This window comes from Esox lucius, chromosome 14 (assembly GCF_011004845.1).
Source record: "Esox lucius isolate fEsoLuc1 chromosome 14, fEsoLuc1.pri, whole genome shotgun sequence".
NCBI lineage: Eukaryota > Metazoa > Chordata > Actinopteri > Esociformes > Esocidae > Esox > Esox lucius.
In genome coordinates, this window is record NC_047582.1 from 19,178,631 (window position 1) to 19,198,848 (window position 20,218).

Here is a 20,218-nt window from a genome sequence, read left to right on the forward strand (position 1 = left end):
CATTTTTGAAAGACACAGCATACAAACAAATGGAATTACATGTGCATGTCCCTATACTGCAACTGTAATAGGGAAATGAAGTGAATCTTCACAGAACCTTTATTAAAATCATTAAATTCATATAAAATGTGTATGCCAGTAATGAGCAGAATTAGACAACATAATATATACACGCAAATATATAAATAGTCCACAGTTCTAGATAAGATGGTAAGGGGAGGAAGTTGAGACGTCAGTGGTCTTTCCCTCTGGGTTCGGTGGCTTTGCCCAGGTTTCCTGCCTCCTTCTTTAGCACACTGAGTAATGTCTGAGAGCTCTCCAGAATCTGAAACGGAAGACTCGTACTATGAAATACCACAGACAGGCCTATGCGAACAAGATCATGGCAATGTGTTGTGCAAAAACATGAAAGGAAGAGTGACCCTGAGCCCACTGTTGTTTTTAAATTAAAACTTGCAGGCCTTTATTTTCTCTGAAATGAAGGTCTTCGCAACACCAACAGAGTTGTATATACAGACAACAGATGGGATATATGCGGTCTAGAATATTAGAAAATGATTTTCAGAGAATACATAAAAAAAAAGTGCAACATTCTATCTGTGGTGAAATTAACATGAGGTTTCGTAAGACCCATATAGCAGTGAACCCCCTAAACGTATAGTACAGCAAATGTAAGATTATCATTGTACTTCTAGCATACCTACAAGCATAAAAGAAGTTAAAGATTCAAATATGTTTCTACATAATTGTTCAGAGTGCCCGAGGTATTCCCCATATAAACTTTCTTGCTGACCGGTCTATCAGTTTGCATTGACTGCATTCTGGCTTTAGTCACTCGCAGTACTATCCCCCCACTCTAAACCACCCTGGACTAATAGGATTCCAGTCTCGTTCAGAAAAGGAGACAAGGCATGTTCTTTTTTTTAATTCAGTCTTAAACATTTGAGGGAGGAAGCTACACAGTGACCCTTTAAGCAAAACATTTGTAATAAAACAGAAACATATACCCTGTGCTCACCTTCATATAGGCAGCTTCTGTCTCTGCGATGGTGCGGTCAAAGTCAGCACGGGCAGCGAGTCGCCGGGCCAGGCTCTCGTTGACACGGCTTAGCTTCTCGGTGAGGATACGGATATCATGCTGCAGACGACTCTTTTCCTCCTCCTCCTGCTGGATCTGACGGTTCAGCTCATCCCTCTTAAAACACAGCTCCTCAATACCTGGGAAGAATTAAACACTGCTTAGGAAATATGACTGGTGTTCATTCTACATTGTTTTCAAAAGAAAAATGTAAAACAGTAATATGAACCTTAAAGCTCAGTTGTAACCAATTATCTTTAAAATCACCCACAGTGTTCAAGTTAACTGGCCTCCACCAATCAGTTGGATAGTGAATTACAAAGCTTTTAAAAAGCTAAGGGGCAAGGTTGTGGACAGACATAGATCAGGGCATGGGTATAAAAATATTTCAAAGGCCTATTAAGATCAGGCCGTCCCTCCAAGCCGGGTGCCAAGCAAGTAGGAGTCTAATCAGAGAAGCGATAACGAGGCCACAGGCTCTTATAGCCAAGACTGGTCAGTGTGCATAGGACAACAGGTACTGTATTCTGAAGAGAAAACAATCAGCCAGAACTCTTAAATATAATTGTTAAACCTCCTGTTCACTATGCAACAACAGGAATACATTTTTCCATTAATTGGCACCACCCTGACAGCAGGGTTAAAAGGAAAAGAGCAGGTGTCAGCTGAGGTCTCCCACACTGAACTGCCTTTTCCTGCTGAATCATCCCGTTCCAGCCTGTGATGGATAAAGGAGGTTAGTGTGTGACAGGGAGTCAATCCTACATTCATTAAATCCCACTGCCCAAGGACTCGTCTAAATTAAACCAAGCAACCGCCTAACATCTTCACAGTTTAAGAGAGGCTTCATTCACACCAACACTCGATCAAACTAGCTCCATTACCCTAGCATAGGCTATATTTTAAAAGCCAGTCAAAACAAACTATAAAACAGATTAAGAACCAAGGATTCAATTTATCTTTCAGACAATGTCAATTATTGTTGAGACGTTACGATCAGGATTCTCATCGCTATTCACAATTCATTCTGGATTATTAAGTGTTTTTTTATTATTTTAAATAAATGACTTCAAGATGACACTGTACATTATTTAAGTTGCCTGACTGCAAAATAACAAAAATGTGAAAAAGATTGAAGAATAATTTCTATACAAAATAATCTAAAAAACATTAGGTGTCAAGGCATCCAACAACTATGGGGTCACACACTTCGAGTCCTTGTGTGCTATATCAGACCAAATACTAGATTTTGACTATACACACGCGAATTTGTTCCAGTACTTTTGCCCCATACAGTGGTTCCCAACCTTTTTCCAGTACCACTGACAAAATTTTGCTCTGCTTGGAGCACCCCCCCCCCCCCATGTTAATTCCACCCCCACGTTAATTACACTAGCAAGCCTATGGTGAGTGTTTTCAAGTACCCCCGGTGGAGAAGCCTTGTACCCCCAGGGGTCCTAGTACCCCTGGTTGGGAACCACTGTTAAATACAGGGAATGCAGTGAATGACAGTCTGCAATTTATTCTCAGATTCATTTTTATAATTTCAGATCCAAAGTGCTGGAGTACAGATTAAATGTAAAAATACTTGTGGACCCTATAATGCCATGAGTTATTATAATGGGCTCCTAGTAAAAATACACTTATTAGCGAGATAGATGTACTAAATTGTTTAAAGCAAATGTTTGAAAGAAAATGTACTTCAAACTAAATATAAGTTAAGTCAAACAAATGTCCAGAGGGCCCATTTACAAATACAATGTAAGGAGGGCCTTGATTGTGCCTTATGTAATTCCCCTTCCTATCCTTTCAACGAATTTATATCACAGACAGTAATGTGTAGCGAATGGAATGGGAAACAATAACACCGTATGCACGTATACCTATACAGTATAGGGAATTAATCTGTTCCTACTGGAAGAAAATCTACACAGCATCAGAGACAGCGTAGTATAGTAGAAGATGAGGCTGAATTCAAAGCAGGGAATAGAAGCACCATAATCTTTCTAGGTTAAATCAGATTCACTGTCACACGTGCCTACGTAGCAAACTACCGTACAGAAGCTAGCTAGTTAACTGCTGTCAAAAACTGAATATGGAACATGCCCGTTAGCACAACAGTATTTGTACAGCTGTGTTATATACAGTACAGCATTAGTTAGTTAGCTATATAATTAGTAGTTTCTAACTACTGCTGCTGTCTTAAGTTGTGGTACTGTAGCTTTTTTTTTTTTTATCACAACTGTGTCAAAATACATTGTTAGCAGAAAAATAAACGAAAATATAAGAAATGTCACCATCGCTTACACTTAACAAGCTCATTATTGTAGGTTTGTAGCGCTGCTCCCTGTTGGGTCATGATGCTTCCTCCTCGCCAAATTCTGAAGCAAAGGAGTCGTAAACTAAAGGAGTTTATTGCAATAGCCTTAGTCTTTGCTCAAAACAAACACTCTGTCAAGTAACGTTAGTTAAATCTGGCAAGAAAGAAAGTTAGCTTTAGCAATAACTAAGCTTACAACTACAAAGTTACCATTGAGTTGCTAACTTAGCTAGCTAGCTAGCTAACGTTAGTTGATTGGCTGTGCCTGCGCGGGCAATAATACTGAAGACAGCTAGTCGTTTCCACGACAACTAAAGAATACTGTCTTGCATACTTCCGCCACAAATTTATAACTTCCTCAACTGTGTATACGTCATTACTATGCGCCAGCGGTTTCAGCGAGAGCGCGATTACTTCAAATGTCAACTACAATTTTAGATATATATTTTAGTATTTTCTGAGCTACACTACATACACTTTAATATGTGTAAACGATAGCTTTTGCACAGACGACAACTTTGTCAATGCACAATCAATCAAATGGTAATTTAGTTAAACCGGGATGATGATGGAATCCGCTGAGATATTTGTCTCAGTACCACAGGGTCTACCTTCTGCTTGGGACACTGTAACTGCAGCCCTGGTGAGTGGTCTAACTTGCCTACGCCACGGTAGCTTGCGTTGTTAAAATGGCCTGCCTACACTGTATGTGAGAATTAGATCAATTTAAACACTGGGGTTGACTGGGCTTTAAGCTAAAGTTATGGTTCATCACATGTTAGTCAACTGTAACGCCAATGTACATACACTATGTAGTCTTTATCTTTTCATAAGAAAATGTTCTTCTGTCTGTAGGTGTCTCCAATGTCCAATGACGTCACCATGTCTGATGAATCTCTCTCTGAGGGGCTTAGTCTGCTGTGCTCTAACGGCCTGGGTCAGTTTCTAGAGGGGTGGCTAATGGAGACTCTGCAGGTGCGTCTGACCACTGCTATGGCCCCTGAGTTCTGGGCTGGACTAAAGCAGCCAGAAAATGAGCTTGAAGAGAAGGACAGGGCCAGAATCCTACTCATGGCCTTCCGTACTCTTTTGGACAGACTGGAACCTTTTCTAGGTGGGTTAGGAGATACAGGTTACAGTTGATTGCATTCCTTTATTCTGACCGTTTCACTGAACAGAATGCTGTCAATGTGCTTAAAAAAATCCCTCTTTCCCCCAGGAGGGTTGGAGAAGTTGGGTACCTGGCAGGATGAGGGTCGGGGAGGTCTGTGTGGCCCCGGAACTGGGGGTCTCCGGGAGAGGGCTTTTTCCATCATCAGGGCCATCCTGCTGTTCTCCCCCTCTGCTGTGCTTCAGGAGAGAATACTGGAGTTCTACAGCAGAACGTTCTCTGTGCACATGAGCCAGGAAGGTGAGGCAGGGGAGGCTGAAGAGGGTGGTGGGGGGCCTGAAGTAGGCATCTGTCAGGGCTGCACAGTCCCCACCCATCAGTGCTGGTGTCAGGAAGCCCTGGAGCAGCTGCAAGAGCTCAGCCACATACTGTGAGTGTATCCGATATATATTCCACATGATTGTGAGGATATTGTTTACTTTGCTTGCTGTTTATGAAACGCATACTTGTGGTTGTTTGTAGGTTTGCACAGGTGTCAAGCTCATTCCTTGGGAGTCTGAGTGTCTGTTATTCTTTCTTCTCCATTTTATTTGATTGATTTATTCATTTCTTTTAATAATTACTTTGGAACTCCCCACATCTGGTTGTCTAGGTCTTAATTGAAAGAAAAAAAACTACCACCAGCAGACATTAGGCCCACCATGGAATATGTTTTCCACCCACATGCTAAAATGTTTTCCCTCCCCAAGGTCAAGGTTGCAGCTGTTGGAGCGGGTCAGCTCAGAGGCAGTGACGTCCATCTTGCACAAGCTGATTGAACAGCGGATGGAGCAGCACTGCAGAGGGGAGTACGAGAGCTCTTTCCTATTCGACTTCCAGGAGGTAGATTTAAGGGCCTGTGTGTGGGAGGACCACCTCACATAGTAAAGTGGCATGAATTATCAACAAGTTCTGCTTTTCTCACTTGTCTAACTCCAAAGAATTTGCTGAATACTTTTTTTCTGAGAAATATATTTGTCTGGTTAACTCTGTTCTTTAGCCTAAAAATGGCCTCTCATTGTGTTCTCTCTCTTTATCCAGTGGCTGGAGCTGGTGTTGGGCTGGCTGAGCAGGGTGTTTGCCAGTGAGGTCGGTGGAATGGGCATGGTGCCCAATGGCACCAGCAGTGGGGGCGGAGTGATGGGCCAGCCAGCCAATGCTGTGCTGCAGCGCTGGAGGTGTCACATGCATCAGTTTTTCTGTAGGATCTACGTCAACATGAGGATTGAGGAACTCTTCAGCATCATCAGAGGTGAGCAGTAGGGAAATGGAAAACGCAAAATCAAGATCAGGAGCTGATGAACAATACAGGCAATGAGAAGACTAAGCATCCATTTTTGAGTGCTTCACAGGGAAGAGATTTGGTGTGAAGAGAATGAAATCACCTCTTAACATTATTAAACCTCACATGCTATGGTTGGTTGTAACCCGGTCAGATTTCCCAGAGTCAAAGCCTGCCATTGAGGACCTCAAGTTCTGCTTAGAGAGAACCAATCAGAGGCAGCAGCTCCTCACCTCCCTTAAGACAGCTTTTGAGACACGTCTACTTCACCCAGGTCAGTGAACACATGATGGGTTAGGAATAATGATGGTCTCTTTGTTTGTAACACATTTGAAGTGAAGACTTAACCTGATCTTTTGCCTGTAAGTGAATATTGAGATAAATTATGTTGCTAGCAAATCTGACCTAGAGATTAATACAACTTTGTTATTTATTACCTAAAATGCATAAAGGGGATTTCTTTATACTGGATATTAATAGAATGTTGACTCCGAGTTATACTAAATCATGTTTCTCTATCACAAGTAGAAACCAAGATAGCGTTCACTATCTATCTCTGAATAACCCCTCCTCGTAAGTTTTTCAGTGGCCAATGAGGGTTACAATGCCTGTGAGACCAATTAATGAAAGGGAGAGGTGGGACTTGCAGCTTGTCAATGTCAACTTTATTTATAAAACACATTTAAAACAACTGCCGTTGACCAAAGTGCTGTACAAGACAAAATATCAAAGTATACAAAATATATGAAATTTACAGGTAAAAAATTACATAGATAAACATAACAAGATACAGACAAAATAGCAGCACAGACATTTAATGCCAACTCAGCTAAATTAAAAGCCAGAGTAAAAAGGTGCGTCTTTAACAATGACTTAAAAGTGTGTATAGTCTGGGCATTTCGAATATGCACTGGTAGGCTATTCCAGAGGATGGGACCACCCACCGCGAAAGCTCGATCCCCTCTAGTTTTTAGCTTGGATTTTGGGACAACTAGAAATAACTGGTTAGCTGACCTCAGTGTTATGTGCTCCCATTTTCTTATACCGGTTAAAAGTAGAGCGGCTGCATTTTGTACTAACTGGAGCTGGTTTTCTGATCTACCCCCTGGTACAAGGAATTACAGTAATCCAGCCGAGGCATAATAAATGCATTGGTAACTTTCTCAAAATCCCTCGGAGGAAGATAGACCTTAACCTTTGCCAAAGCTCTTTGCTGAAAGAAGCTAGATTTCACTACTAGACTTATTTGCTTATCGAGTTTGAAGGAGATATCAAAGATAAAACCGAGATTCTTAACAAACGGTCTACTATAAGAGGCTAGAGGGCCTAGGGTACCAAGAGGATCACCCAGCAAGTTACCTTGTCCACTCATAAGAATCTCTGTCTTACTTTCATTTAAAGTAAGAAAGTTTAGCATCAACCAAATTTTGATGTCCTTTAAGCAATCTAAGATGTTGTTTTTATCTGCATGTAAATTTGTACATCGTCTGCAAAGCAATGAAAGGAGATATTGTCTTTCTTAAAAATTGACTCCAAGGGGAACATATATAGTGAAACAAGGAACCAGGCAAGCCTAGTTCAGCCGGCCCGCAATAGAAAGTGTGGCCATCTTGAGATTTGAACCTGGGTCTCCAATGTGAAAGGCTGTGTTGTGAACCACTACACCACAGAGCTGTAAATTTGCTGGATGTCAGTATAGCCTTTATCCTGAACAAATCCTTTTTTGCCACTGGCTGTTTTAATAGTTAATTGACCATTCGTGACTAACATTGATACAGTTAAACTGACTTACATTTCTTACTAGGTTTACCGCCACCACAAATGGCGGTAATGTATGACGTTTTCCACCAGCCGCTTTAACAGTGTTTTAGCCAGTAATAAGCTTTATCGGTATCTACTAACTTACTGGAATAGTCATTAGAATTGAGCATTTGCTAGTGACTCTGCCAAAGCTATTTCATTTCATGGCATAGGAACGTATTTTTGTATTTCATGGCAAAACAACGCACCTTTCCTTTCATTCGTGAATTATATTTATACAATAACTATCAATAAAGGTAACGATTAGTAACTTTTTCATCAAGTGAAAAGACGAGAGAATCGTGGAATCTACCAGAAATAATTAATAAACGTTGTTTCTCTCAGTAGATTCGAGCTTAGGTCTTCCACATGAGAGGCACGGTCTTTAACCACTACGCCATGGCATTACATGTTTCAGCAGTCGCTAGACTCCATTGAGGATTATGTTAAAATGACTAATGTTTCTTAAGTTTACCTCCAGAAATTGCTTCTATGAACTGTATTGCTTTTGCCACTGGCCGTTTTAACAGCTTATTAGCCAGTAATAGGCTTACTAGTATCTACTAACTTCCTATGAATAATCATAAAAATTTTGCAATTGCTAGCGAGACTGAAGATTAACTATTCCATGCCAGAAACAGTCGAAATATAACCGTATACAGTTTCAGGTTTTAGCCAGCAAAGTTTTCGTCTATACGAATTAATTCATAATGCATACTTCACTTCGCCTGCGAGGAGATACAAACTCGGGACCTATAGTTCACAAGTCCGCTTCTCTAACCACTACGCTATTTAACAAGGGGTAATAAGTCACTCACTCCAGTCAGTCAGTCAGTAAGAGACATTCGCTCTTCTTAGCCGGCTCCGCTTACGTGGTCCGACAAAAAGGATGGGGCGTAAAATGGAGACTTGGGGGACCCCACAAGTGAGAGGTACCGTGGTCGGCTAGGTGGACCGAAAAACCCCTATCAGTCAGGTATGACTGGAACCATTTTAGGACAGTTCCTTTGATGCCAATGGACTGTTCAAGGCATTTCAAGAGAATCCTATGACCCACCATATCAAAGGCAGCAGACAGGTCCAGAAGAACCAGAATAGCAGGGTTCCCTGAGTCAACAGTTTCAAGGAGATCATTAAAAACTCTTAAGAGTGCCGTTTCAGTACTATGAAGTTGCTTGAAGCCAGACTAACTTTTCCTGGATATCATGATTTTCTAAAAACATTGTCAGTTGGTTAAGAACTACTTTCTCTAGTACTTTAGAGAGAAAATGTAGCTTAGAGATGATCAAATTTGAAAGAACATTATAATCCAGGTTTATTTTTTTAATAAGGGGCTTTACTGCAGCAAGTTTTAAAGTAGCTGGAACACACCCAGAAATACGGCAAGTATTAATCAGAATAAGAATACTGGGCCCAACCGTATCAAAAACATATTTTAAAAGACGAGCGGGAATGGTATCCAGGGGACAGTTTGTGTGGCGCATTGTACAAACAGCTGAGAAAGTAGCTTGTCTAGATTCTCAAATGGAACTACTTTTATTTTGCCCTAATTCTCCCCATTTTCTTCAAATTCTGTGGTAACCAATTTGTAACTATGGCCTTGCCTAATTGCAACAATTCATCACACTGCTTGACCGACCGGGATGTCAGCCAGAACCAATGCGCTTGGAGGGTCACTGTTCCTCAGGCTAACAGCCACAATTAGCTGGCAGGCACCCGACCACCACAAAGTATTGCAACAGAGTGAGATGAAGGAAGGAATCCATGGCTGGCCATGCCGGAAGTTTGTTAATCCCTTTTCATCAACATCCTTCTCTTTCCCAAGGAGTCCATACCTCTGACATCATCACAGTGTACATCTCGGCCATAAAGGCCCTGCGGGAGCTGGACCCGTCCATGGTCATCCTGCAGGTTGCCTGCCAACCAATCCGCAAGTACCTCAGGTGGGTGCAAATGGTGACGTTGTTGTTCTACATGAATGACCTAAACGCCACAGAAAGTGGCTGTTGAGTTGCTGTGATGGGAAGTCTGTGGTGACTTGACAGGACGCGGGAGGACACCGTGCGACAGATAGTGGCCAGCCTGACTGGCGACGCCGAGGGATGCAGCGATCTGGCCAATGAGCTGTCCCGTGCCGACCCCGTGACCCTGGAGACTCAGGATAGCGAGGACGAGGGCAGCGATCCAGAGGAATGGACCCCAGACCCTACGGATGCAGTCACAGGTCCGAAACCCTGGTGGTCCTGTCTAACACACACTGCGATCTCTAACTCAGTGGAGATTTGGTGTATGAGTATCAATCAAAAAGGCAATGTGTGGTCGACATCACAATAGACTAGACAGACTATGTCAGTGTGTCTGTTGCTTTTTCCTGTTTCTGCTGTATGGAACTAGAATTGCTTGAAAACAACAGTTAATGTATCTATTAAGTCTCTTTAACTAATAAATTTTTCTTCAGACAAGACGGGTTCAAAGCGCCGTTCGTCTGACATCATCAGTCTTCTGGTCAGCATATATGGCAGTAAAGAGATTTTCATTGACGAGTACAGAACGGTCCTGGCAGACCGACTACTCCATCAATTCAACTACAACACAGCCAGGTATGAAGAAGTCATTTATACTGGCTGATACTAACCCCAGAAAACATTTCCCACTCCTTCCCCACATCCAGAGGCAAATCACACTTGTCTGTTGGCACTCAAATTGGGGAAAGAAACAAGTCCAACACATAGTTGGCCTTTTTTGTTCTTTTAAATGCTCTGAACATGTTCACTAATAGGGGACAGTGGTTCCCCACTGGGGATGCTAATCACTCCAGGGGCTGCAGGGGATACATGAGAAGACTAAAGGCCTGCTGGTTAAATAACTGGCTGATAGGATGATATATGTGCCCACCTTTCTAATTATTCATGAACCATTGTGAACGGGTCAACTTCATTGATCCAATTCCAAATGTTCCATCCAACCTGAACAGATTGAAACTCTACGAATTTGTTCAAATGGCTCCTGCTCAAATAAAGCAATATCATCAGAGTATTATTTCCAACTCTTAGGATAGAAATCAAGAAAACAAGGAAATTATGTAATGACTGCACTGGGTCTTTAAAGAGAACTTTTCTCATGTACTTTCAGGGAGATCCGTAACGTGGAGTTGTTGAAATTAAGATTCGGAGAGTCCCATATGCACTACTGTGAGGTGATGCTGAAGGTAAAGGATATTCAGTATTTTATTACTTAATTCAGGAAACCAATTCAGCACTTCAGGACCTCCCATCTCTCCTCCTCTATCCACCCACCCACCCACCCACCCATCCCCAACCCCCCCCCCCCCCAGGATGTGGCCGACTCACGGAGAATCAACACCAACATCCGCGAGGAGGAGTCCAGGCTTGCTAAGGAGGAACAGCCACCCCTGGCCCTGTCAGCCATGATCCTGTCCTCAGAGTTTTGGCCCACGCTGAAGGAGGAGAAGATGGAGCTGCCGCCTCTGGCCTCCCAGGCCATGGAGGCCTACACACACCGCTATGAGAAACTCAAGGTACCTGAAGGGGGCGCTGTATCCTAAGTGCAAATATTCCTTCCATCACAGTTTCATGAAATCCAAATTGTTGCAGCAAGCCCTGGCAGGCTCAGGAGAGTTCTGATTTAAAATGTCTGTCAGCCGAAGCACATCTCACCGAAGCACTTATGCTTCCTATCACGCTGTTCGCACAACCAGGCAAATTGGCCATAGTGTTTGAACAAAATGGCCCCGTAGCATAGATATGAAATTTGCATATTTGTAAAGATGTTTGCAAACTTGTCATTAAATTTGTAGTTGGAAGATAGTTTTGCATACTTTTATCTAACTTGATATTTGGAATCATGCAGCTAATTAATTACACTGGCGCTGCATGGTCCAGAATCTACTGGATTGGTTATAATGAGAAAATGTGATGCGCTTACCGTGCACTCATTGGTCAGAAATAGCTATGCTGTGTCAGATTGCTCATGGGTATATCCACTTGCAAACGTTTTATAACCTACCACTGCAGATTGTGATTTATAAGTACAAATAGTTTTGTCACAGGTCTAGCGAATTTTTTGTGACAAAACCTGTGCGTGTTTTTTACATTGGCAAGAGTAATTTGAGTTGCATTATTCCCAAATATCAAATTAGTATGCAAAACCTTTTTCAACTACAAAATTCATGATATGTTTGCAAAATCATTTTTACAACGTATAATATCAAACATGAAAGTACTTATTTAGACGTTGATCTAAAATGGCTGCATTGAGCCTTTATAGTTCAACCACAGTGGATGTGTTATTTGTAAGGGTGTGTTGTTTCTCTCTCTCCCCAGGCGATGAGGACCTTGAGCTGGAAGTCTCATCTCGGCTCAGTGACCCTGGACGTGGAGCTTGAGGACAGGACTCTCACCAACCTAACTGTGTCCCCCATCCATGCTGCCATCATCCTGCACTTCCAGGACAAAAGTTGGTATTCTGGCCATCACAGGCAGCTTTATGTACTACATAACAATGCATACAAATATTATGAGCTAAGATGTATCACCTCAACTAACCTGGTTCTTGGCATCCTCTCTCCCTCGCCTAACTGAAGGCTTATGGACTCTAGAAGATCTGAGTGTGGCCCTGGGTGTGCCCCAGGAGATGTTGAGGAGGAAGCTGACACTTTGGCAGCAGCAGGGGGTTCTGAAGGAGGAGGCAGGGGGACGTTACTCGGTCCTGGAGACTGGCTCATCCCGGGAAAGACCTGAGAGAGGGGTGATGCTGATCGACAGCGACGAGGAGGGAGACTCCAACACCACAACTCAGTCAGAGCAAAGGGAGGAGAAATTACAGGTGTGGTGCCAACACATGTACACACCTGCACGTACACACCTGCGCACACACACCTCCACACACACACACCTACACACACACACACACACACACACACACACACACACCTACACACACACCCACACACACATACCTACACCCACACACACCTACACCCACACACACACATACACACCTACACACACAGAGAGCAAGTAAAACAGTCCCAGTTATGTCTGTGTAACCCCACTTTTGAATTGGTCAGTAGGGTGCCAATATTACTGCATACATTTTTGGTCCACTGTTGGCTTCTTCAAACAGTGAGCAAATTTGCATTTGGACAAAAATAAACCATATGAAAATTCATGTTCCTGTTTAGCATGAAAGTACATGTTCCACTGTCACTCTGTTTACCTACCGTGTCTACTGCCATGTGTATGGAGGAGAGGATGATGTGTTCCCGTAAGCCCATGACTGTTGACCAAAATGCGATCACGGGTTTTAAATGCAACTACTAGATTCTGTGATTATATCATTTACTTCTCAACCGTTTAACCGTTCGTTCGTGGCACCACTTTACAACTGGAGAGTTAGCTGGGCTGTAGTATATAGTTTTGATGTAGAGTGCGTAATTTGTAGTGAAGGTTGTTGTATATAGCATTTATATAGCATTTACTGATATGAATTCACTACCCTACATGACAGTTTAGCAACAAGGTACATGAGAGGTAGGAACCTAGCTAAGCTGTTTTGAGTTACCACTTCTTCTGGTCAATAATATAGACTTGGCAAATTTATACAAAGATATCCCAATATATTACGGTCCTATTTTTGACAGATAAACAAAAGATTTATCACTAATGAATTCCCTTAATATTTTGGATGAAATAATGCACATATGTAAACCAAAGCTATTTGGTACTGGAAAAATACTACATATATTTAGCTATCTAAATGGGTAACATCCTATTTTGAAAGCAATCTAGATATGAAAGGCTTACTTTACAAACACAAATGTCTGACCTTAAGAGAACAAGTATTAATTTTGCTTAAGATCCAGAAGCTTCAACACGTGCAGATCAGATTCTGTAAATCAGGTTCCAGTTGAACTGCCTTTGTAGGCCTGTCGGTATGCGGCTAACTGGCCTCAACAAGGTCAGTTACGGGGTAGAGCTGAAATTGAACGCTAAGGAAGTGTAGCGAAATCAATGTAACAAAATGTGAGTCAGGGGCCTCGTAACAGAAATGTCCTCTCTGCCTGTGCTTGTGCAGTTGTTCTGGGCCTACATTCAAGCCATGCTGACCAACCTGGAGACCATGACTCTGGAGCGCATCCACTCCATGCTCCGGATGTTTGTTGCCACAGGGCCTGTTGTCACAGAGATGGATGTGAACGAGCTGCAGGCCTTCCTGCAGAGGAAAGTGCGAGACCATCAGCTCATTGTGTCAGCGGGTGTCTACAGGCTTCCCAAATCCACCAACTGAGGATGAGGAGAAGACAGCAGGAAAAAGGAAGAGGCGCAACTTACAAGCGTAGGTGTCTGATTAGTGTCCGGACGTTCACATGATGCAGAATTGCAGTCAGAGACAGTCACAGTCTCTCCGGGGCAGAGTTTTCCAAGGCCACTGAAAGTACAAAGCTTCGTGCTGAATTACTATGTTTTTCAATACCCAGTGGCTATAAACAGCATGAACCTCTCATTTTGACATTGTTTTTGACCAACCAGGTTGTTTTTATTTGTCGTGAGTATTGGAGGCCTTTACAATTCTTCTGCCATTGCGTTTCAGTACCCATTGTTCTGCTGTCTTTCATTTTTTTCAAACACATTTAATGTTTTTACACATTGCATAAAGACATGGTTGGAATGTATATTAAATTGGATAAGATGCTGATTGTTTAAGTTAATAAAAATATATAAATATGTCATTTTATTGTGTTTTCAGCTGACAGTGGCCTAGGATGGGCACTACATTATTCATGTTCATATTACTTATTTTATTTCTCAAGTCAGAAAAGGTTTAGGTGAAGAAGACGATTAAGGGCAGTTTTGTCTCCCTTTGATTGTATTCTGCATCATTACAGGCTTTAGAGTGAAGTCCGTGCTCAACTTTTTTAAATTCACAATGCTTGGAACTCTCACACTGATCTCTGAACCTGGAGGCTAGTACCACTCCATGTTGTTTATTGCAACCATCTAGCCAGGGACTTATTTAGACTTGGGAAACCAGATGGGTGCAATTAATGATGAGGTAGAACAGAAAACCAACAGATTCTGTACCTAGTAGTGTACGTGTTGGATACCCCTGGTTAAAATATGTTTGCTGTTGGGCTGCCAGTATGTCAAATTGTGAAGTGCCAACATTGGTTTTGTTTTGAGCACACGGGTCTACATACAAACATTAGGTAGACCTGTGATCAAGAATGAAACCTACAGACAGCGTTAAGCCTAAGATAAGTAAACAGATAATTGTATGCAGACGTTTTTTTGGAGGAAGACAATTGCTGTATGAAGGATAATGGCACATTTGTTTAAATTTAAATCAGTGTCTTCGTTTGGCATGTGTATCTTAAAATGCTTGGATTTCTTTTAATTCAACTCTTACGTAGTTTAAGGCTTTCCGCACCACACCTGAAATTGCTTCATTCGGATTATTGTTAAAGCTAGTTTTCTTTAGCTCCGTTGGTAGAGAATGGTGCCTGCGTTGCCATGAAAAATTATTTCGATCACCGGGATGACCCATAACATTTAATTAACACCTTTATTTGTGTTAGTGGTACAGCTGAAAAATAAAGTTTTTGCACTCCCTGTGGGTCTTAGGACCAGCGGACAGGGGGCGCCACTTTTCCATCTATCAAGGACGGACGGACCTGCAGTGATATGACGTGTGGGGGCAGGTCCGCTACTGAAGGTTGCTGTGATTTAAGTTTAAGTCATTTGGATGGATGTTATCACACTCAGGGAGTCAAGGCAATCAGTGAACACGGCAACGGAATCACGCTGCTGGATAACATAAAGCAACGTTATAGAGAATGGATGACACATGGATTACCTAAACATATATTCTATTGACTGAAGTTGAATTTCAGCAGAAACCCCTATGGTTTGGTTTCAGTGCAGTAAGTCGTTTTACCAGTCCAGGTGAACTCGATCCGTCTTCTTCGATTTCTTTTAAACTTCAAATTGAAGCAATGGGATCAAAAACGGAGCTTGGATACTGTTTCTTTGTAGTATTCATATATTCTCTCATAACCAGGTGTCGAACGAATACGGGAAATAATATCACAGTTGCGGTAATGCTTCCCGACAATTACCACACGTATCCCTGGGCTTTGCCTCGGGTTTTCCCTGCAATTCTCATGGCGAATGAGAATCTCCAGAAGAAGCACGGACTTCTCCAAGGCCACTCTATTCAACTCTTGAATTTCAGTACGGAGGATTCAACCGGTGTTTGCGCTGAAAATAAGGCACAGATTATCGCTGTAGATACCAAACTTTATAATAACCCAGATGCTTTCTTTGGACCTGGGTGTGTGTATTCAGTCGCCTCAGTTGGAAGATTTGCATCCCACTGGAAACTCCCATTGATTACTGCGGGAGGACCAGCATATGGGTTTGATAACGGGGATGAGTACAAAACGATTGTGCGCACCGGACCCTCCACCACGAAACTGGGAGAATTTGCTTACATTATTCACACGCACTTTAATTGGACCACTCGTGCCATTCTGATTTTCCACGACTTGAAAAAAGATGACCGACCACACTACTTCCTCTCTGAAGGAATTTACGTTGTTTTGAAGGAGGAAAATATCACAGTTTATTCATTGCCATATCAAGATTCACCAACGTATAATTATAAAGAAATAATTAATTCCATGAAAGACCACGGAAGAAGTAAGTCCATGATATGGCTAGTTCCACGTGTTGAATATGAAATGTGGACATTGTCATAATTATATAGGCTTACGAATCTTATCAGATACTGTAGTTGTTGTCAATCCTCTCCTCCGAGATCCCCACACATGTGATCATTTTGTTTTAGCTCTGAACCTCCTCAACGATTCACCCATTTAAGGGCTTAATTACTATTTAACATGTTGAATCTGGTTTGCAAGCTATGTAATAGATCTTATACATGTAACGGTTGCGGTCCCGGAAGAGAGTTAAGAACCTGTAGCCTAAATAAATGATAAATCATTGATTTAATAAAATCACATATTAGCACGCGTTATTAATCGATCATTAATTCCACAAAATGTGTTAGCCTACTGGTTTCCATGGCTCTACAGTGGATTTAAATCAGATTTTAACCTTTTTATCATATGAGCACACCTTTAGAGCATATGCCTAGAATATATATTCAACGGTATACCTTCAGAATACACTTTGGATACACAGGTTTATTGCTGTGGACCAGGTGCGAATTTGGGTAATACTTTTTGAATGGATTATTTTGGGATTATTTTAGATTGTCTGCAGGTGCTACATAACTAACATTGTTGTCATATGACGCTTTCTACTTGGTCTTTAATTTAGACTTTTTAAGGAAGCGTTCTTCAACAAATGTAATTAATTTAGAAAAATTCAAACTTGAGTTCAACCTGACTATTGAAAATGTCAGAACTGTAAAAGTAGTTCTGATGTAATTTATGTCATTACAAACGTCGGTATTGAAATTGATTTAAAATCACCTGTGCTCTTCTACAGATTTGTAGAAGACAATGATACAAATAAAAGTTGGGCTGTGATTGGGTACACTGCCTACTATGCCAGTTTCTCTGTATAAAATGGGCCTTGATTCCAAAAGTAGCAGAGACCCCATTCTGGAGCTTTCATATGCCAAAGAAGGATATATTTTGTTTAACAATCTAAAAAAGTTAAATGAAAAGGGTATACTTTCCATAACCATTTTATGCTATACGTTTTCAACTTTAGTAAATAAATGTAAGAACATTGTTATTCAAATATAAAAAATACTTACATTACAGAGCATGTGGTAAAGATTCATATGGCACCAATGTTAGCCTTGTAGTATTAAAGGAGGCCAAAATGTCATAAATATGCCAACTTTTATTATTGACCACTCAGTTATACCTATAAATACAAATTCTTATATATAATGACCCTTCCTTTTTTGTTTCTTGTTTAAAAAGTAATCACCTATTCACTGTGTGTGTGCTCTTGCTTTGGTTCTTTTTCTTTTCCAGTCATTTTTACTTCAGCCTTGAATTGTCTTGTAAACATTTAGTTTGACCTATAATGAATAATTGACTAGCTTCCAATGGCCCCAATGTTCTCCATTTCAATCTAAGTATTGCGTTCACAAAGCATTAGGTTTGTATCTCTTTCTATTTAACATTTAGCCAGCCATGTCCACATTATAGCAGTATATTTCTTATCTCAGAACAATGTATAAAACATATTTATCATTAAGAAATTATACATCCACCTACTGTATATAAAAAAGCAGACATTTTTATGAAACCTTAAAAGTTTGATAAATAGTTTATTAACCCACACTTGAACTTTGTTGAAAAAAAGCATATTGAATGAATCTGTACAAAATCATCACATCCTACACACTCAAAGTAAAGTGCACAATTTCTGAAGTTTTTGATAAATGGCAAGATATTCTTGTTATTCTTGAGAAAGACATGAGGCTTGTAGAGACATTAACACAAGACAGCGGATAACATGTACTTTGTTGTGTTGATCGAAGTAAATACCAGTTCATTATTTGTTTGCCGTAAGTAATCTCTCACATCAGGAACAGCTCACAGTTGTTCTTCTGGTTGTTAGCCTTATCCACGAAATCAAGTGACATCAATCAATATGGTTTGAGAACAAAAAATATTGTTACCATTTGAACTTAATATATTTTAAATTGATGGTTGAATATCAGTAATATTTGTCTTTAACAATGATGTTAACATAAACTTCACTGACATGTTTGCATCAGCTAAACAATCGCCTTGGACAAGAGCATTATAAAGTCAGAACAAAATATTTATAAAATACCAGAAGATGCCAAATGCAAGTCCAACAGAGAAACATCCTTACTTTTAAATCGATGTTCTGAAGCAGGCAGCCAGAAATGTGCTCTTTGTAGGAAACATCAAATTCTCTATGCTGATTAGAGTGTGTCTGGAAGGAGTAAGGCATTGAACTCACCCAGGGTCTGGTAAAAGATATTGGCCTTTCTCATTAACCCTAAAACATTATAACCATGTTGAAAAATGTTACTGATCATCCACTTTAAAGTTATTGTCAGGTACTAATTACAATTACAGTAAGTGGATCAGAACATGATCACATTTACTGTAGTGACTTGGTACTAACCAAAATAGTGTGGATGGATTTGCTGCCAATGAGTGACATATATAATTATTTCCCCTGCAGTAAGATTAACAAATAATGCAATAAACATTGTAAATGGTTCTCAACCGGTTGTATCAAGAAAAGCCATTTAAAAGCTGCCAAACCTCTTAGCTGAATTATGGTTCTACCATGGTGAGGTTAGGGTCATAGAAGCTAATGGTTTTGTCAGGGCTTGTCAAGGAATGGAGTTCAGATTTGACATTCCATTCACTTCTCTCCCTATGAGACCCCAGCAGATAACCCCCTGGGCTGTCAAACTGTTCCTCAACTCTGTGGACTTTCAGTTTGGTTGCAGTTTTGGCAATAATGTTTAGTGTTGAGTTACATTGTTTTTCAAGCAATTGTTGTCAGTTACATATGTGCAGTTTAGAATTTGCTGAGAAAATCTATCATATACTGTGTGCTGCAGAGAAAATCTTATAACTTTATTGTATAATTGTTTACCTACTCTCAAAATTGAGATGTGTAAAAACACAGATGTGTTTAAACAAAGGTCAATGGTCATTATATGTAATACCTACGAAAACCATTACCTTAATATGGACAAACATAAACTATGAATTTGAAGCAACTTATTTTTCTAAATCCTACTACGATTGCTTCTGAAAAGCATTTTAACGTATACATAAGAAAAAGAAAAAACACTAAAGGGTTAAAAGGTAGACAACATCAAGCAGTTGTTGTTTGTATGAAGGTACATACATACAGAATGTCGATTTCACGGAAGGGCCATATAGGCCCCTCAGTACGCATCACAGTTGTTTGTTACACATTACAAAAAACGCAATTGAAGTTAATGGAATTTACAATGTTATTGGTCTTCTTTCAAAGGCCACACCAAAAATTCAAGATAAATTAATTTAAATGTCTATGATTTGGCTATGATTTGTACTCAGGCACATAATATTTAACATAATCGGATTCATTCAAAAGACAGCATTTAGCTTGTCTGCGTGTAGATGTTTTGTGAGTCAGGGGGAGATAATGCAGCCTTGTACTAGAAATAAATAAAAAAAATCATCCAGTCTGCCACTAAGTAAAATAAAATCTACCAAACAATTTGATTTGCTTTGTTTTAAGTTAAGCCCAGGGAGATCTTTATGATTTCTACAACACAGGAGGACTATTTCTCTGCCTTTTTGTACATTTGTTTTGGACCAAGCCCAGGAGACAGCAGGACTACTTGGCATGACTCGTTGTGAGCTATGTTGGAAGAGATGAGAGTTGGGGTCTGAGCGGCGGTCTGTGCCGACTTTGGTCTAACACTTGAGGAAATGTCTGCTAACTAGGAGTACTGCCTTGGAGTTGGCAGCGGTCACTCTGACATATGTGGTGGATGGAAATAATGCCTACAGACATGCTGTCCATGGAGCAGACGGCATGT

General features: G+C 40.7%; 3 protein-coding genes and 1 long non-coding RNA gene across 4 annotated transcripts in view; 2 read left to right on the forward strand and 2 right to left on the reverse strand.

The window, feature by feature from the left end:
* Nucleotides 1–81: 81 nt before the first annotated feature.
* On the reverse strand, nucleotides 82–3,717 carry ssna1 (Sjogren syndrome nuclear autoantigen 1). Its single transcript, XM_010877860.4, has 3 exons — nucleotides 3,386–3,717; nucleotides 1,019–1,218; nucleotides 82–325 (listed from the first exon to the last, which is right to left on the reverse strand). The coding sequence occupies exons 1-3, from the start codon at nucleotides 3,435–3,437 to the stop codon at nucleotides 233–235; spliced, it is 345 nt and encodes a 114-aa protein (XP_010876162.1). The 5' UTR covers nucleotides 3,438–3,717; the 3' UTR covers nucleotides 82–232.
* Nucleotides 3,718–3,775: 58 nt separating this feature from the next.
* Nucleotides 3,776–14,359, forward strand: anapc2 (anaphase promoting complex subunit 2). Its single transcript, XM_013137137.4, has 14 exons — nucleotides 3,776–4,041; nucleotides 4,254–4,512; nucleotides 4,618–4,939; nucleotides 5,259–5,391; nucleotides 5,590–5,800; nucleotides 5,985–6,104; nucleotides 9,456–9,573; nucleotides 9,676–9,854; nucleotides 10,089–10,230; nucleotides 10,763–10,838; nucleotides 10,965–11,168; nucleotides 11,974–12,106; nucleotides 12,234–12,475; nucleotides 13,727–14,359. The coding sequence occupies exons 1-14, from the start codon at nucleotides 3,961–3,963 to the stop codon at nucleotides 13,937–13,939; spliced, it is 2,433 nt and encodes an 810-aa protein (XP_012992591.2). The 5' UTR covers nucleotides 3,776–3,960; the 3' UTR covers nucleotides 13,940–14,359.
* Nucleotides 12,602–19,234, reverse strand: LOC117595557. Its single transcript, XR_004576788.1, has 4 exons — nucleotides 17,438–19,234; nucleotides 13,984–14,080; nucleotides 13,763–13,864; nucleotides 12,602–12,928 (listed from the first exon to the last, which is right to left on the reverse strand). It is a non-coding gene; the product is annotated as an uncharacterized LOC117595557 (long non-coding RNA).
* LOC105015043 (atrial natriuretic peptide receptor 2) overlaps nucleotides 15,389–20,218 on the forward strand; it is a 38,576-nt gene continuing 33,746 nt past the window's right edge. Inside the window, 1 exon segment of the mRNA XM_010877865.5 lies at nucleotides 15,389–16,350. Within this exon segment, the coding sequence (XP_010876167.2) occupies nucleotides 15,645–16,350 (706 nt within the window). The 5' untranslated portion in view covers nucleotides 15,389–15,644.

Coding starts and splice junctions, on each gene's coding strand:
- anapc2 (XM_013137137.4), top strand. CDS start 3,961: ATGATGATGGAATCCGCTGAGATATTTGTCTCAGTACCACAGGGTCTA. Junction 9,574..9,675: donor CCAATCCGCAAGTACCTCAG/GTGGGTGCAAAT, acceptor GTGACTTGACAG/GACGCGGGAGGACACCGTGC. Junction 12,107..12,233: donor CCTGCACTTCCAGGACAAAA/GTTGGTATTCTG, acceptor GCCTAACTGAAG/GCTTATGGACTCTAGAAGAT.
- ssna1 (XM_010877860.4), bottom strand. CDS start 3,437: ATGACCCAACAGGGAGCAGCGCTACAAACCTACAATAATGAGCTTGTT. Junction 1,219..3,385: donor CAATAATGAGCTTGTTAAGT/GTAAGCGATGGT, acceptor AATTCTTCCCAG/GTATTGAGGAGCTGTGTTTT. Junction 326..1,018: donor CAGAAGCTGCCTATATGAAG/GTGAGCACAGGG, acceptor CTTCCGTTTCAG/ATTCTGGAGAGCTCTCAGAC.